Raw genomic sequence first — 18469 nt, 5'->3', positions numbered from 1 at the left:
CACCGTTTGTTTGCTACCAATGCCGCACGGGCAACACATTTGCTCAAGGTTATTATTAAATCCCAAAGGGAAACAAAGTAAATATTTTATACTGCCATCCCTAAGGCGGAAGAGTAAACTCCTTTTCCATCGCCTAATACTCTTCAAGAGGTATTTGCGTGGCATACGATGTTGGATGCCTGGTGCCTCCAAAAGGGGCATATATCTAACAACCAATGGTTTTAAGCGCTCGTTAGTGTGTCTTTCTTTGTTATACAAATCATACAGTGCCCCTCTGAGTAATTTTTTGCTTATACCCTCCAGGGCTAAGGGATGTGAGAAAATGTGCTCCAGCTTCACACTAACTAGGCTTTTCCTGACCTTGTTAAGATTGTTGCAGGGTTCTGCCATATTTTTAGCCAGAATATAGCAGGACGGGACCTAATGAAATCCTCTACATAGCACAAATTCAGTTCCGTATGACATACGTAAGGTGGGGAAGAAATTTGGGCCCCCAAAATGTTTCTACAAAATCTATTTTCTTCCATTTGGATCCCGCTGCAGTTTGTAAATCCCCAAACTTCCGCCCCATATGTGGCCGTTGGAATACATTGCAGTTTATAAATCTTTGTTATGGGTAAGACCACCTCTGCTTGTTTTGGATGCCGAAGGCTCAGAATAGAATTGATCGGTTTTGAGAATTTACATCTGCTATGGGCCACATGAGCTTGCCAGTATCCTGTCTCTGAGAAAACTAGCCCCAAGTAGGGAAAAGTGCTTGTGCGTGTTAGGGATTCGCTACCAGAAGTTATCAAATTAATACAATGTTTTTTCGAGCCGCAAGTCCTAATATATGATTTCTTAAAATTGGTGCAAAGCTCCAAGTCGGCCATAAAGGCCACAAAATCCCTAACTAAAGTGCGTAGTGCATTGGGCGTTCGGCCCATGAGGACCGCATCGTCTGCGTATAAAAGCGCGGGGAGTAATTAGCCGTTAATTTTGTGGACGTCATTGGTCAATTTTGACAGGGTGTGGTGTAATTCGTTTATATAAAGAATAAAAAGTAGAGGGGCAAGAATTCATCCCTGTCTAACCCCTCTACCAATAACGATATCCCCTGAGACCTCCCCATCATTACTAATCCTCATCCGCGCCTTTAAATCCTTGTGCAAATATGCCAAAAAATAAACCAAAGCCTCGTCCTACCCATAATTTAAAAGGACCGCCCACAAGCGAGATCTATTGACAAAATCAAATGCTGATGTGAGGTCCATAAAGCCCAAGTAAACTGGTGACTTTTGTGCGATCGTGTATTTACCCAAGATGAGATTCAGATTCAAACACTGTTCGATAGTTCCAAAATTACTTCTAAAACCCAGCTGACAGTGATTTAAAATGTGGTTGTCTTCGGCCCAAGTCCTTATCTTATTGAAAACAACCCTGCCCAAAATCTACAGAGTATTGTCTATCAAGGAAATTGGGCAATAACAGCTGGGGTTGGATCGATCTCCTTTCTTGAAGATGGGCACGATAATGCTAGTTGACCAGGTACTCGGATGGCTGTATTAGTCAGATTATTAAAAACATTACATAGGAGAGGTGCCCAAAAATCCGGTTCATGTTTTATAAGAACGATGGGGAGCCCATCTGGTCCTGGGGCTTTATTCCCTATGCTTTGGTGTATGGCATCCTCAACTTCAGTCACTGATATAAAAACCTCGGTGACTGACGAGCTGATATTGATGTTGGGAGTCGTTGAAGGTACTGTATAGATTTTAGCAGTGGGCCTCCCATGATTCGCTCATTATGTTACAGCTTATGGGAGTAATATCCAAGACCATAGATCTCATGGTTTTCACTGCTTTCCAGAATCCAGTTCCGTCATTAAGTGAGGCGGTACTAGTAAGATAAGCCCAGCGTTCTTTTAATATCTCATCTGTACGTGTCCTGATCGCTTTCTTATAACAAGCTCTTAACGATCTGACTAAGATTATATCCCTGGGTGTAGCCGCTAATGCTACACGCAGTTCTCTATTAGACCGCAAGCATGTACCATCAAACCATTTGGGTTTCTTGCTAATGTTAATGGCTGTTCTTGAAATAATATGTTTAATGCCAGCACATAAGCTCCCAAATGCCCTAATAATCCCTACATTAAAAGTGCTACATGAAAAACATGTTTCTATAAGTAGAGGGTACAGTTTTATCATGTTTGCAAATAATACTTTGTTATCTATGCCCTTCCATAACACTCTGAGTTTATCAGTCGATGCCACTAAATGTTTAGCCCCTTCTTTTATGATACTGGGTTTGGGGGAAAAGCTGATAATTGTGGAAATTGGGTTATGATCGCCTTGGGTTTTGCGTAAAACCTCCGCCTTTACTAAGAGGTTTGCCAAGGAGGACGATATAAAAACATAGTCTATTATAGATGAACATCCACGTCCCCTATAAGTAGGCAAGGGGCGATTGTTATTTGGATGTACTCCAACCCTTTCCATTACGTTAACTAAATTACACGAGGATAAATAATCCTGAAGTTCCACCCCTCTTTTGCATGTGGGCTCCTAACCGAAGTAATGGTAATTGTATCAGTATCGCTATAAAGCTGTGCATTAAAATTGCCACCTAGGCAAATTCCATCCAGTTTATCGTTTGTGTACTGATGATCTATTAAACCTGATCTAATTTGAAATTAAAGCTGTATGCTAATCCTTTGAAACCTAAACAGAAATATATGTTATGATAAAATACTCTGATTCTGCTCCTTTAATATGCTAGTGGCTAGGTTCAACTTTATTTGGTGATTAACTAAGAAGTGGGTTTACTTGGAAGATTGCCCACAATATTGAATATTAGCAATTATCTTATTCCAGGTCCTCGTATGATAATTGATCATCCTCTAAGTATTCCAGTTCCTTTTAGTACAGAACAAGATCCATTAGAGGACCTAAAAGACTTGCTATGGTAGTTGAGGTTAATCTAGGATATGAGAAACTAAATTGAATAAAATATCTTATGAGGCCCATCATGTTAACGCTACAACAGTACTACCCCTGTATAGTCTCTGCTTTGTCCTGTGGTGTTTGTAATCTATTTAGTTCATTTGCCGTTTCCCATTGTTGCTTACCAAACCAAACGCTTCTGCATCTCACTTGTGTCTCTGTGACAAGATGCAATTTCCTATACAACTGAAGCGCTAATATAATTTACTGTATATGTTATATTAACAAATAAAATCTCATATTTAAGGTGGTGAAGATATTCATTACGGCAGCTAATCAAAATGTCACTCAAGAATAGGGTCCTGGCGTAATAAAATGATAGAAAACAGCTCATGACAACTGTATCCCAGATGCCAAGAAAACCTTCATAACCTAATCCTAGTGTTGGGTCTCAAAATTGATGACAAGAACATGGGGGTATGTCCTGGTATCCAGTAACTCCAGGCAGTGTTTTTCAGCACTCAAATCAATGACAAGCAACAGGTTGGCAGGCTTCAAGTCTCCTACCCATCAAGCCCGAATTGATCGTACCTTAGCTGCCCGGATAGCCTTGATTTTTAGCAGCAAATCGACAAAAGCAACACGCACTTTCTCAGAAGTATCATGGAGGTTATATTTCAAGGATGGCAGGAGCTGTTCGAGTAATGGATGGCTAAGCTTGTTGTCTAAAAGTATTGGAAGACACTGCAAGAAAGGGAAAAAACAATGAAAACACTCCTCTCACAATCCAACAAACCACATTCCAAAAAGCAGAGAAAACATTCTGCAATATCATGCAGAAGCAAATGCATGCAACCCACCTGTGACTGCTCTGGATTCCGAAAGGATCTGTATTTAGTTGTCCAAGTCTAAGTGGACAAACTCTAAAAGTTCACAAGCAAGGTTGTGGAACCCAACTTCGACAGACTACAAAGAGCAAACCTATATTGTACACTGTGAATGTTATGCATTATTAGCAATCCAATGTACAGCTGAATAAATACCTGAGGAAGATTTAAGAATGGCGATTGCTTTTCTTAGGAGAATGCCATTAGCATTGTTTTGCTGCTCTATCACATGAGTTTTTACACTAATTTCCTTATGAGAAAAAATGAGAAAGCCTACATAAACAATGTTTATCATTCAATAAAGTAGGTAAAACAGATGGGCGTGTGCTCCTGTATATAATAACTAGTGCAAAGTTTGAACTTTCTAATTTTGTCTCCATCGCGACTAATTTCAGTCATGGGATCCTCCAGTGCTACAACGTCAACCAGGGCTAAGCAGTGGTGTGGATTACACCTTGGATGTGATCTGCTTTCAGAAATGTGCAAAGCTTCACACACCATGCCCACCAATGAATGGCTCCTTTGGACTGAGGAAGTGATCCCATGGCCAAATTTTTTGTATGTAGTGAATTGTGACGGTGCTACAAGTCATTACCTGCAATCTCCTGTCATCCCTAGAACTCACTGATAGCTTTTAATTCAAGGAAGGTGATTCGCATCTATTGTTTTGCCTTAACATAGTGGGATGGTAGCGGGTGTTGGTTCGAATTAGAATTCGTGGAAATGCCATCCTGGCTCTAGGTGTTGTCATCCAAAGCAACAACATAATGACTCATAATAACTTTCACTGCCAAAAATCTGGTTCCACCATTTGTGCAATTTTTGTTCAAATGGGTACAAGTTCAGCCTTTACTGTGACATCATATGTGTACACAAAGACGTGTTAGCAGAGCTTTGAATGATGTTACTATAATCGTAACAATGGTTCAAAATGGTAAATGGTGCCCAAACAGATTTCTGTTTTGTTACAGTGAGCCTGACACTACACGTTACACTCCAGAAGACTTCGAAATCAAAGTTTCTTCTTGGTGTCCAACACCACTTGTTATAGTGCTTACTTGAAATAACCATCCCGTTATGGTTAGAAAAGCAACTGTCATCTAAAATCAATTATTCAGCAAAGACCCATGGAACAGGAATGATGGCCGGAACTCTGGATGTATAACTGACAATATTAGTCTGCCAATTTGAATAGAAGGTATACAATGTGACTGCAGAATATTTTGAAGGTGGCAGGAATATAAGCTTATTGAATTTTGTAGGTCAATGAAACAATTCATGTGTCTGAAGACTACGAAGGACTGGAACCCTTTTCCATCACTAAATATCTGATATAAAACATTTACTTCCTCTCACTTTCTGGCAATATTGCTGAGGTTTCTTGCCTACGAGTAGTTTTACCTACTTCCACAAACAGCCGATGCTGCAGAGGTTAGAAATACAGAGAGGTAGAAAAAGTAAAAAGCGTGAGGGCAGAAGCCCTGCTCTGGTCACTAGGGTATTTTCCCATGTTGCAATTCTTAGTACACACATCAAAATATAAGGGCCACTTTTCAGATTGCAAAGAGATTACAAATACCACTTCCAAAATGTTTATGATTCAGCAAAGGTTTTGCCTGGAGGACGGACAGACAGACAGACAGACAGACATGAAGCAGGTCATTCATAGATGTTACATGAATTACTGATTTCTGTGACTTGTAACACCAAGCGTCTTCTATCTGCACCCTCCCTTTTGAAATCTGACGGGCGACAAGTTCAAAGATCCTCCAAACGAAGTGGGCTGTGCCAACACACCCCCACTGCAGTCTTTTATAAGCTTGATTTGGTAATGCCTGCCTCTTAGTAATTTGACCAGATTTGTCACAAATTTCCTACATCTGAACCAAGAAAATTACTTTGACAGGTACCTCTATGGCAGTGAGGTAAGACACTGAAGCAACACGAACCTGAGCAATTGAAGCAACAAGATAAAAACCAGGTGTAATTAAAACTCAAAGTCGTAACTTAGAGTATTCCACTTTCAGTCTACATTAGTGAAGAAAAGAAATGTAAGTGAGAGTTAAGTATATACTGCAGGGGCCCCATCATCACTTTGCTACTGTTGAGCTGTATTATGGTGGCCCAACCTATCTATTCGCCCATCTCACATTTCACAGATCACAGCCCAAACATTGTTTTTTTTATTCTCTTGTATCTATCTCACCCACAGTGTTTATACAGCTTTGGTCACCCATAGACCCAATTTCTATTTGCTTCTGTATTCACAAGGCACATAAGAAGGCCACAATGCAACATATTTTGTACTACATACAAGATCATGGTCTTACCTTGAAAACGGAGCAGCGAACATCAGCGGAGCTAACATCAGAAGAGAGGTCTCCAAGTACCTTTTTCAATAGATCAGTGAGTATTTGTGGTGGTATCATCTCCCAATATTTAGCAGTTATTTTACAAACTCCAAGCACACCTGTAGATCGAACCATTGGTTGAGTATCTTCCAAAAGATTCTAAAAGAAACACAGTAATATCCATCATGCCAATCTGAGGGAAAAAGAAGACGGATTCTCTCTTATGACAACAGAGAGAGATTTAGTTTCAAATTAGCATTTAATGTGACAATCTTCAAATGTTCAAAAAGCGAATACATATACTGTTAATTGATTTTTACTGAGTAAAACTTAAGTGTGCTCACGCCATTTTATGTCAAAAGAAAAAACCCAAAGGAGAGTGATGCTGAAATGCTGAGCAATCACCATCTACTACTAAGAGGGCTGAAGCAGACCATGTTATTAAACATAATAAATATGAGGCTCAAGGTCCTTCGGCCCCTTTGATTATGAATATGGAACGTAAAATGTATCTGTTGAGGAGACCCACTTAGGCTACCCCTCTCCAGTTCCTTTTCTTTGCCCTTTAGGTGTGTAATACAGGAAAAAGTAAAAGGTATAGAGAGCATGCCCTATAGTTGAAGGTCAGTTTGAAAGTTACGATATTGTAAGGAAATGACTCTTTGTGCATGTTCTTCCCACATTTTCAGACTGCTGCTCGTTTTTCGATTTTGAGAACGCACTGAGTTCTGCTACCCATACCCCTTACAAAGTGTATGTCGTATTGGCTGCCCAATTAGTAAGTAATGACTTACTGAGGAGTCCCTAGAGAATGGTGCCCAGGTCACCTGCAGCTATGCAAATATTAGGGCAGTAAGGATTTAATTTGCAAAGTCAATAAGTATTTATTTGGATTTTTTTCATTATCATTTTTGTTTGTATTTGTGTTTTTGATGTAAATGTTTGTAATCGAGATGCTTCTAACGATAGATATACGTGTTTGTAAAAAGTAAAAATAGATGTAGAGTGATATGCATCTGATCTAGAAAACCAGTGTGAGTGCCACTGTAAATAAAACGAATTGGCTACTCCAAGAAGTTATCTTTATCGATGGAATAATTGAGGTTTTCGTCTGGGTGATAATTCAGCTTTTTTTATCTATTCCGCTGCATCACTTTTGTGTGCCTTCATGGTTTCTATTGCCCAGGTGTGAGAAGATTATATGGGCAAACCCCTTTTTTTGTATAAAAGACTCCTATGTTTAGGCATGCACCACAGAATTTCTTTTTGCTTCATAAATGAAAAGTGACCCCACAACGAGACAATATTCCCAAACACACCTTTTCTTCCAGGATAGCAGGATAGAGCAGGGGGGAGAGATGAGGAGAGAGAGTTAGGAGTGTCTATTAAATGAAACTGCATAGTCTTCATACCAAGTAAAGGACATTGATTGTGCGAACTACATTTAAAAATGGGAACTAAAAATATTAAGTCAAATGGCCAACAGGCCAAATAAATATGTTAGGACAGCAAAGTCTACAGGTTAGTTTTGAGGAAGGAGGAGATCAGCAAGGAAAATATTTTTTTCCATTGAGAAGCACCATGCCCCACGACCCCCTCCCAAATCTGAGGTCACCTATTGCACTCCTTCCCATTCTGTAAGGGAAGTTACGTTAGCCTTGATCTCCAACCACTTCCAGAGTGGGAAGGTATTAAGTCAGAGTTTAGGAATGCCAACAAACTTCAATTTTATAGAGTGTTTCCAAACTGTCAAGGCAAACCATGCCTTGAAAAGCCCAGTTTGAATTCCTTGAGTGAGGTCTATGGCTGTGGAGAGGTCCAACCTCCTAGCATAGACCACCACCCCAATCGAACGGCTTACAACTACCTGGAATTCCTTTGTGAATTTCTGGCAGGAATAAAAAAAGAAAATTAAGTAAATTTAGTTGTACACTCAAGTTTAGAGTCAAATTTGTCTTTGTGAATAGAGTCTGTTTTGCCTACACAGACACATGGTGCTCAGACTGTTGCAGCGTTTCCAGTTCAAATTTTTTTTAGGGTAATAAACAGACACAAACTTCTGCTGCATCAAGATAAAGGGGAAAGAGAGCGGCAGTCTGCAAAAGCAGTATCAAATTCAGATGTTCTGAGAATGGTTCAAATTAAACAAGAGAATAGGTCTTCAAAGTAGAGTGTGACAGGTAGAGAAGTCTGGTGGTCTAGAAATAGGTCTTCAGTATTAATAGGCTAGGCAACTGTGGGTTCAATCCTATGAAGAACAGCAGTAAAAGATAGAATATGTAAGCGGAAGAGATAGACAGAAAGAGCGCAGGAGCATCCTACATCCCGGTCGCAAGACATGGCCTACATCTGAGAGGTGCATATGTGCAACAATGAGTATGGCCCCCGGTGTTGCTTATGAAGGCTACTTCAAATAGTTTGCAGATGGTGAAATAGTAGGCCTTTTTAATCAATAATCATGCCTGACTACAGGTTAACCTGTCCTGGAGTGTCTCTGGAGACAGACTCTTGGAAACTACAGACCTGAATAATGGAATTGCCCAAGCAGAGAACTTAAATAAATAATTATTTTTACAACACAAATGTCTGAAAAACATTCATTTGCACAAGCCGAGTGTTCACGAAAATGTGATCAAAAAGAATAATGAGCAATAGGCGCAGTGAATTGCATGCTTACAAAAAGGTGCTCAAACTGCTTCTGAATTTCATTGTCCATGTCCTCATTATTTATATGGGGATCTCTCAAGGGAAATGCTTCAATGAAGAGCAGTGCGGCATTAGATCGAACCTCAGAATTTGCTGCCTGTCAGATACAAAAATACAAGTTATGTCATTGTAGGAAATGTTCACTGCCACAAAATAAGGATATGATACAAGAATTTGCAACCCACTGCCTCTGCTACATCACGTTATGGGTTTTTGAAGTAATTGCCAGTAGCTATCAAAATAATTGCAGTTATAACCCAAGAAAAAAAAAAGCCAACATTAATAATTAAACATTAAAAAGTGGTGAACACTGTAATGTTTCAATAGTGTACACAAAGTAGAATGCTAAACAGGTCCACAAACGTAGCTCGATTGCAAAAAGGCTTTTCAAAGTTTGGCTTTGAATAAATAACACATTTGGGAGAGAAGTGTAAATGAAAATACACTGTACCCACCCATTTAGTAATCGATCACAAGGAGACAATGAGTATGTCCGAGACCATTTTGAATGAACTTGTAAAGGATGGGCTACCAAGTAAAAGATGGAAAAGTTACATACCTTCAGTAACACTATTTCTTGTGGATAGCAAATCACAAATGCCTTACCTTTTGGATATCCACAGAAGCCAGACTGGATTTTGATATTTTTCTCAAAGCAATTACTCCTGCACCAGTATATGGTGTCATAGCACTCCTGGTCATCTCACACCACCCCTGGAAGTGACAGTGTGTAGGGGCACCTAGGCAAACCCCTACACACAAGCGTCGGCTTTAATTTGGACTCTTCTGCACACTCGGATACAGTTCAACCACAACAAATTGGAAATGACAGTGTTCCAAAACTAACTTGGGACCTTTTAAACCGTTACAGAAGTCCATTCCACAGTACGGATAGGAGGGTGGACAATGAGCAATCTGCAGTTAGACTATTTTACAGAAAGAAAAGTTATGAAAGGTAAGTAACCTGTTCTTCCTATGGATACTTCTACCTGGCTTGCTCACCTTTTGAACAGATAACCAAGCAGTGCCTCAAAAAAGTTGGAGGGTCTGAATAGTGGGCTTAAACCAAGACATCCTGCAGTACCAAGCAGGCAAAATTGCCCGTTCATCACATATGACTATTGAGACAGAACTAATTGGTGAACATATACATGGATGCCTATTTAGCAGCCCAGCAGATGTCCAGGGAAGGAACACCCCTCACTAATGCTGTTGAAGCCGTCTTTGCTCTGGTGGAACAAGCATATAGGCCCACCGGGGGTCCCTTCTTGGCTAGAGCATGCATGACTTTATGCACAGGATGATCCACCTGGACATGGTTAATTGTATACTCTTACAAAAATGTGGTCAACAACTTGGTACACTCTTCAACACCATCTATAAGCGGGAAGCTCACTTTGGGTAGAACTGGTTAAACCTCTCCACCTCTTTAGATGGAGAGAAAATGGCAGGGAGGGTGAAGTATTATCCCACATGGAAGGGAAATAAGAATTTGGGCAGAAATGAAGAACGAGACCTCAGCATCAATTTGTCAGAGAAACTAGAGGCGGACAGGGTTGTACTGTCCTGCAAATTACTAATGCAGTGTGCAGAATTACAATGAGAAGCACCATCTTGTGGGTAAGCAGTCACGGAGAACAGCTGTGTACAGGTTCGGAAGACATGCACATTAAAAAAATTTAAGGACCAAGTTAAGGTTGCCTTAAAGTATAGTAGAAGGTGTCGTAGGACTATTTACATAAATTTTTTGATAAATTCCATCACAAATGGGAACTTGAATAGCAAAGGCTGATAAAGCAAACAGAAAAGACTAAAATTAACCAACATATAACCTTTACTTGTGCCCATTTCAAAATTCTCTTGGTACAACTTGGCCTCCAGTGGATCAATTGACAGTCCCCACACCAGGCTACATATTCTCCAATGCCCCAAAGCGATAGAATTGCATGTAGCTGCAATAATCACATCTATTACTTCAGCAAGTGAATCAAAACTGTTCAGGTGTCAGCTCTCAATTTCCACGCATGGAGGTGCAAGTTGTGAAGATGCAGGTGCAGGCTTTACCTTATTGCCTAGACAGAAGGTCTTTCCAAAGAGGTAAAAAGATTGGATGGCAAATTCTCAGGTTCAACAGACTGGGGTACCACTCTCTCTTGGCCTAATCCGGAGCGATCAAGATGATCTGAGCCGTTCGTCCTGATTGTCCGAACTAGGGGCAGGAGAATAAGTGGTGGAAAGGTATGCAGGAGTCTTGCACCTCACTGCAGAGATGGTGTCCCTCTCATCAAAGGACCCTCCTGGTTTAAACTTCATGGTGCAAAAATTGGGACACTCCAAATTTGATGCAGTGGTGAAAACATGCATCCGGCACGCCCCACTAGGCAAAAATGCCCTTAGCCACTTCCCCTTGAGGAGTACATTGGTTTTCCAACTGAGGTCTACTGAGTTCATGTGCTCTGGCGCCGAGTGATCCTGCCAGATCACCGGCTACCAGGAAGCCTCCCCTATTTGTTAAGCCATGTCCAAAGGCACAGTCTCTCTTGACACAAAGATGAAGAACTCCTACTGTCCTGCTTGTTGTGGTACCACACGGTAGCTATGTAGGTCATTATGGCCTGCACAGGCCTCCCCATGATAAGACGATAGAAAGACTTTCAGTGCCAAAAAAACAGAACGAAGCTCCAGAAAACCGCTTAGAGCTTTTGCTCCATTCGGGACTAGAGTCCCAGCTCTCCGCATCTCCTAGAGATGATGCTTCTTCTGTCACTGCTGTGGCTAAGGTAGGGAGAACAGCTTGCTTGAGGAGTGTGGTGCTGACGAGGCGTGGCTACGGAGCAGTTTGGGAAGGCAGCGTGCGCTCGGGCTCCGCGCCCGAACCCCAAACTTCTCCTGTGTTTGGACCCGGGGAGCCCTGCCCAAACTGCTGTGGACTGCGGCTCGGTGGCCTTGTGAGGCAGGGACCTAGCGCGGACTGCAGGTCAGAGACTGGCCCCCCAGTGGCGCTGCCGCACGAGCAGGGGGGAGCCGGGCTGAAGTGTGAGCCGGGTGCGGACGGGGGCGCTGGACGAGGGGGGGCTACCCCTGGTTTGCCCGCACTCTGCATATGTTCGGCTGGGGGCCACTGCGGGGGCCCTGCTATTACCGAGCTGGACCATGGAGTGGCGGCTGGGAGCGGGCCGGTGTGAGCCTGGCTTGCTGAGCAGTGGGCTGGCGTGAGCCCCCTGGCCATACCAGCGGAGCCTGGGAGGAGCTCCCTGAGCTTGCCCGGTGGGGCGCTTTACTGGACTTGGGGCGCTTTACTGGACTTGGAGCGCTGAACCTGCCGAGGGCCCCTGCCTTACCCCACAACGCTTGGGCGAGGTGGCGGGGGATTGCGACTGGCGGCTCCTACTGGAAAGGCAGGACTAAATTCAGAGGGACTGAAGCCTCCGGGGTACCTCACTGGCTCCAACGATCTGGTGGAGGCGCGGCATGGGACGGCGAGCAGTGATCCCTGGATAAGATCTTGTCATACCACCAGCCTGAGTGGCACTTGCGCCCAGCAGTGCTGCGCTGGTGGTGAGGAGTGGGATGCACTGGGGGTGCCCCTGAACTGACCTCTGCCGGATCGGGCAGGCTAGGCGGCTGCTGTGGCGGGGCATAGGGGCGAAGAAGAAGGCGACGACCCGAGGAGAGGCTTGGGGCGGCCCTGCGGAAGAGGAGTTCCCTGGCGACGGCGGACTAGCGTTGGCCACCCATTGAAGACACGGTGTGCACGCCCGGGCTGGCTGCAGGGCGTGTGGCCTGCGGAGAGGGGACGGTGGAGGAGTGCTGCGGCCGGGAGCTTGAGCAGACGGACGGCGGAGAGGACACCCTGTGGCCCTGGGCCGGATCGCCTATCCACGACGCATGGGAGGTGAGGCCTACTGAGGCTGAATAGAAGGAGCAAGGAGACGGCGACACAGACTTAGAGTGCGGCACTAGCCGAGACCATGGGCAAGCCGTGGGGTCGGCGGGAGGGCGATCAGGCCCCGTCAGATGCTGAATCCCCTCTTCAGGAGACCAAGGCGGAGCAGTAACTGCCGCTGAGCTCCGAACTGCACCTGCAGCTGGATAAAATATTGGTGGCCATCACAGACACTCACGCGGTCCCTCAGCAGGACATTGCGCAGGTCACCGCGGGACTGGGCCTATTGCGGGCGGACCACTCGAAACTGGTGGACGGCGTGAAGCAGACGGAAACGACGCTTCAGGAGGTAGGCCCTGCACAGACCGCGCTGAATGCCTCCCTGGCTGGGGTCCTGGAACGTGTCACAGTGTTGGAGCGGCGTGCTGAAGAGGCAGAAGGCAGGAATAGACGCAATAACATCCGCGTGATGGGGCTGCCAGAGAAAATTGAGGGATCGGATATGGTGGAGTATTTGGAGGATTGGATTCGCACTGCGGTGGCCCCTGAGGGCCTATCGACATTTTACACCTTGGAGACGGCGCACCGGGTCCCGGCTAGACCACCGTTGCAGGGCCGCCCTCCGTGCCCGGTATTGGCGCGATTGCTGCACTTTCGAGATCGGGACTTGCTTTTACGAAAGGCTCACAGCGATGGCCCCTACCAAGTGGACAATAGCAACGTCACTTTGTTCCCGGATTATTCGTTTGAAACGCAGCGGCGCTGAATGTCTTTTCAAGCTGTGAAGAAGGAACTGCGAGCGGAGGGGATCCAGTATTCCCTATTCTTCCCGGCTAAGCTTCGCATTGTGATGGATGGCAAGTCTCATTTTCACGACACGCCGGAGGAGGCCTGGGAGTGGCTGAAATCCTACAGAGCGGGGAAGGATGGCCAGGAGACGGAGGCGCATGAGCTGGCTGGGGATTCGCAGCCTCGCAGATTGCAGAGGCTGCGGCATCCGCAAGCGCAGTCTGCGGAAGCAATCGACCTCGCAGACGGCCATAGAACGCAAGGGAGCCCTGGATGCAGTGGTGGCGATCTCTGGTGAACTGTTACATGCCACATCGGAGGCGTCTGAGCAAGGCAGTGGAAAGGGCCAGTCGGAGAGGGAATCTTCGATCTCGGACGATCAGAGACTGCCGCCGATCACCCCTGCGACGGATGATGGACTGCTGGATGAGTAATTGCGGGACTGTTTAAAGGGACGGGGGATTGACTTTAATGGGTGGCCTTGATATGTCTGGAGTGCTGGGTGGCGGGCTGCTGAGTGCTATGTGGATGAGTGGGGGGGGGGGGGGGGGGGGGGGGGGGGAGAGGTCGGAGGCCTGGTTGATGAGTGCCTGGGGCTGCAGTGGTAGTGGGGAGTTGTACGGGGATTTGGGGGGACCTGGAAGGAAGGATGATTTGGCGGATTCGGGGGTGGCATGCGCAGAGTCTTTGGATTATTGTTGTAGGTTGTGCCTTAGGCCCTAGCCATTCCCCACCGGATGGTATTGTTTCGTTTGCCTCGACTTTGCATGGTGTGTGCAATTGGGGTGGTTTGGATGGGTTTCCCTCTGTTAGTGCCTGTTCTTGGGGGGGTGGGCGGGGGGGGGTAGTGTAAGGGGTGGAGGGGGGCGACTGGGGGTTGGGGCTAGTTTGTTTTGGGGATGTTGCTTGCTGATGCGCCTTTGTATTCTATCTGTGCTATCAAATGTTGCCTTTTTGATTGTGGACGACCCTGTTTGGCAGCTAGGGGAGGTGGGCTGCTTTGAGCGGGATGTTGCGAAGTTGTTATGGGTCTGGCTCCTGACATGAAATGTATAACCTGGAATGTTCGGGGATTGCACTCTATGTAGCGTAGGTATAAGATCCACTCCTATTTGGTGTGCAGGGGGATACAGGTTGCTTTCCTGCAGGAGACACATCTTACTGCCACTGAGGGGCGGGCTCTGCACGTAGGTGGCGCGGGCAGCTGTAAGCTGTATTATACTACGTATTCGGCCTTTGCGCGGGGGGCGCTGATTTGAGTTAGGGCCGGGGTTTCGTTCCAACTGATAGATCACACAGTGGACCCAGGAGGCCGGTATGTAGCGGTACGCGGCCGCTTGTATGGCCACGTGGTGACTGTAGTGTCTATGCTCTTAATGTGCAGCAAGCATCCTATTTGGAATCTTTGTCCTCCACCTTGCCGATTATTTCACGGTGTCGGTCCTGATGGGGGCGGGGGGGGTTTCAACTCTATTGCTGATGTGACCATGGATAGATCGCACCCTCCACTGCCTTCGGCCCTGATTCATAAACTGGCCGCGATTCACACCCATTGGCAGGATATTTGGGGGCCTGTTGATGTTTGGCATGCGCAGCACCCGACTGATAGGGATTATTCCTTGTATTCGGCCCTACACGACCTCCATGTCCCGCTTGATGTTGTCTTTTGTAGTGCTTATCGGACCATAACCCTCTATTGGTGAATTTCTTTTGGGTGGGGGTGCGCCCCAGCATTCCTCACTGAAGATTGCGCCCGAGATGTTGGAGGACCCGGTATTTTGTGCGGAACTTGGTGAGGGGGTGGAACGCTACTTTGCCGAGAACGCGGGCACTGCCTCCACGACGGCTATGAAGTGGGATGCTTTCAAAGTGGTGGTCCGTGGCGTTTGTATTGCCAAATGGGTGGGGGTTCGGAAGCTGCTCCTACAGGAGATTGAACGGGCTGAGTTGGCTTTGCGTGCGGTCGAAAAGGCTCACTCTGATGGCACTGGGACACGCGACAACGTATTAGCTCGAAAGGAGGCGGTGGCCGGTGGTGTGGAGCAGCTCCGTTGCTTTGATTACAAGGAGTTTGTTGCTCGTGCGCACGCGAAGCGGGACAAGGTGGGGACCCTGTTGGCTTGGCTTGCGGACCCCACCCCTCGGAGCGCGCCTATCCTGGCGCTGACATCCCCCGCTGACCGGTTGGAGCATGATCAGCAGCGGATTAATGAGGTGTTCCGTTCGTTCTATGCGGACCTCTACACTAGTCGCCCACGGGCTGAAGGGACCCCAGGTGTTTTTGGAGTGCCTGGAGTTGCCAGTGATAGAGGAGGAAGAGGCGGATGCCTTGGGGCGGGATGTTACACTAGCCGAGATTTATTTATTTATTTATTTTATTCGATTTATATAGCGCGTTATAACCCAGGGGTCTCTAAGCGCTTGTCAGGTAAGCACGGCAGAAATTCCTAGAGAAAGCCCAACCAGGAATTATAGCCCAACCCAGGCCTTCTGGAAAAGAGCCGTTTTCAGCTTCTTCCGGAAGGACAACAAATTAGATTCCTTCCGCAGATCCGCCGATAGATTATTCCAGACTGCTGGGAGAGTATTGGAGATGGCGCGGCCACCCACTGTGGCCAATCTGAAGCGTGGTTGGGTAAGAAAAGTTGCTTCAGCAGATCTTAGCAACCTACCCGGTTTGTATGGAGTCAGGCGGGTCTTAATATATCTTGGCGCCTTTCCGTAGAGCGATTTATGTGCGATGCAGAGCCCTTTGAAGAGCACCCTCTGCCTTATTGGCAACCAGTGTAACTTGCGTATAAGTGGGGACGCATGTGAGCTCCTTGGTTTCTTAAACATGAGCCTGGCGGCATCATTCATCACCACTTGAAGTTTGTCCAAGAGTTTTTGGGGCAAACCAAGATAAAGCGAATTGCCATAGTCCAACCTTGATAATATCATTGCGGACACCGCCCGTCTCAAGGTGGAGAAGGACAATAAAGGCGCAATTTTTCTGAGTTGTCGGAGAAGGCCGACACAGGTTCCAACCACCGTGGTGACTTGCTTCCGCATGGATAGTTTATCATCCACAAAGATGCCTAGGCTTTTTACCTCCACTGCAGGTTCTGGGGGTGGCCCAAGTTCCCTTGGCCAAAGCCCGTCGTGCCATGGATTACCAGCAACGGTGACAGGTAAAACCTCCGTCTTGTCCGGATTGATTTTTAGAGAGTTCAGCGACATCCAATTGGCTGTATGTTTAAGAATGTTTTGCAGCCTTGCTGATGCCCCAGGAGCATTATCCATTTGGATAATGATTTGGGTGTCGTCAGCATAGTTATATACCTGGCAATCCATTTGATTGAGGAGTGAAATCAATGGTTGGAGATATATATCAAATAGGAGAGGCGACAGGGCAGATCCCTGTGGCACTCCACAAGAAATTGGTGTTGCAGTGGAGAGCAATTCTCCCAGCTGTACTCTTTGCATCCTCCCTTGTAGGAAAGATGCAAACCAGGCAAGAGCTGTGCCCTGAATGTCGAAATCCCTCAACCGCGACAGGAGTTGTTTATGACACACGGTGTCAAACGCCGCGGAGAGGTCTAACAACACCAGGGCACCGGGTATCTTCCTATCTGCCCTATTCCTGAGCTCATCCAGGATAGACAGCATGACCAGTTCCGTGCTGTGATTCGCACGGAACCCTGATTGATTTGGTTCCAACAGACCATTCCTTTCTAGATGGTCGGAGAGATCGAACAAAACATGCTGTTCTAGCACTTTGGCAAGGAAAGGAATCTGGGAGATAGGCCTGAAGTTTTTCAGGCACTTCACGTCTGCCCCAGTTTTTTTTAACAGAGGGATCAGTCGTGCTTCCTTGAAGGCTGTCGGAACCTTGCCTAATGCTAAAGATGAGTTCAGGAGAGCCAGGACCTCTTCTTCTATTCCTGGCATGACCAGTTTGATCCGCTGCGCAATTAAACAGTTGGCGCGCAACAAAACGCCTGGGAGCGACTGCTTGCCTATTGAATTTTACTCGACGTATGTGGACCTCCTGGCGCCACGATTATTGATGGTGTACCGGGAGGCTCGGGAAACGGGGAGGTTGCCCGGGTCGACTAGGGAGGCCGTTATTATACCGCTTCTTAAGCCTGGGAAAACGCCGACTGATCCTGCTGCGTATAGGCCTCTTTCCATGCTCACTACAGATGATAAAATATGGAGCCGGGTGCTTGCCACTAGACTCCTCTCGTTGATGACGCGGTTGGTGCATGAGGACCAAGCGGGCTTCATCCCGACACGCAATACTACCAGCAGTGTTCGTAGGTTGCTCGGGATCCTTGATGAGGGAGGAGGGGGCGGTAAGGCATTGGTGCTGTCGGTCGACATCGCTAAGGCGTTCGATAGCCTGGAATGGCCCTACCTTTTCTCGGCGATGGGGGCGTTTGGGCTTGGGGCTGGGTATATTGGTTGGACTAAAATATTGTATTCATCGGCCACTGCCAGAGTCAGAGTCAGAGTGGGGCGGGCAAATTCTTCCTCCTATCCAGTGGGACAGGGCACTAGACAGGGCTGGCCGCTTTCTCCATTGTTCGCTCTTGCGATAGAGCCGTTGGCTGCGCGTGTGAGATTAGGAGCTGCATACCGGGGCCTTCGACTCCGGGGCCGGATCCATCATATTTCACTATATGCGGATTACCTCCTTATGTTTTTGGAGGACGCCGGGGACGCTTTAAGCGGGGCAAGGAACCTGCTTGATCATTTCAGGGACATCTCGGGCCTGCGGGTTAACTGGGCCAAGACCTGCGTTTTCCCAGTGTCTAGTGGGTGCGGCCCGCCGACGTTACCACCCGGGTTGACGTGGGAGCCAAGGTGCCTTCCTTATTTGGGAACGCGGGTGTATCATGCACAGGCGGATCTCTTTGAGGGTAATATCGAAAGGGCTATGAG

The 18469-nt window shown here is 46.5% G+C and overlaps 1 protein-coding gene across 1 annotated transcript in view; it reads right to left on the bottom strand.

Moving 5' to 3' along the window:
• Nucleotides 1–18469, bottom strand: part of LOC147669133 (condensin-2 complex subunit G2-like) — a 399698-nt gene that overhangs the window by 286999 nt on the left and 94230 nt on the right. The window contains exons 11-13 of the mRNA XM_086948201.1: nt 8840–8965; nt 6142–6321; nt 3516–3668 (exon numbers count right to left, since the gene is read on the bottom strand). Coding sequence (XP_086804327.1) covers nt 3516–3668; nt 6142–6321; nt 8840–8965 — 459 coding nt within the window. The remainder of the gene's footprint in view (nt 1–3515; nt 3669–6141; nt 6322–8839; nt 8966–18469) is intronic.

The sequence above is a fragment of the Lissotriton vulgaris genome, unplaced genomic scaffold, assembly GCF_964263255.1.
Source record: "Lissotriton vulgaris unplaced genomic scaffold, aLisVul1.2 SCAFFOLD_836, whole genome shotgun sequence".
Lineage (NCBI taxonomy): Eukaryota > Metazoa > Chordata > Amphibia > Caudata > Salamandridae > Lissotriton > Lissotriton vulgaris.
The sequence above is the reverse complement of the archived record's forward strand: the minus strand, read 5'-3'. Positions and strand labels throughout refer to the sequence as shown.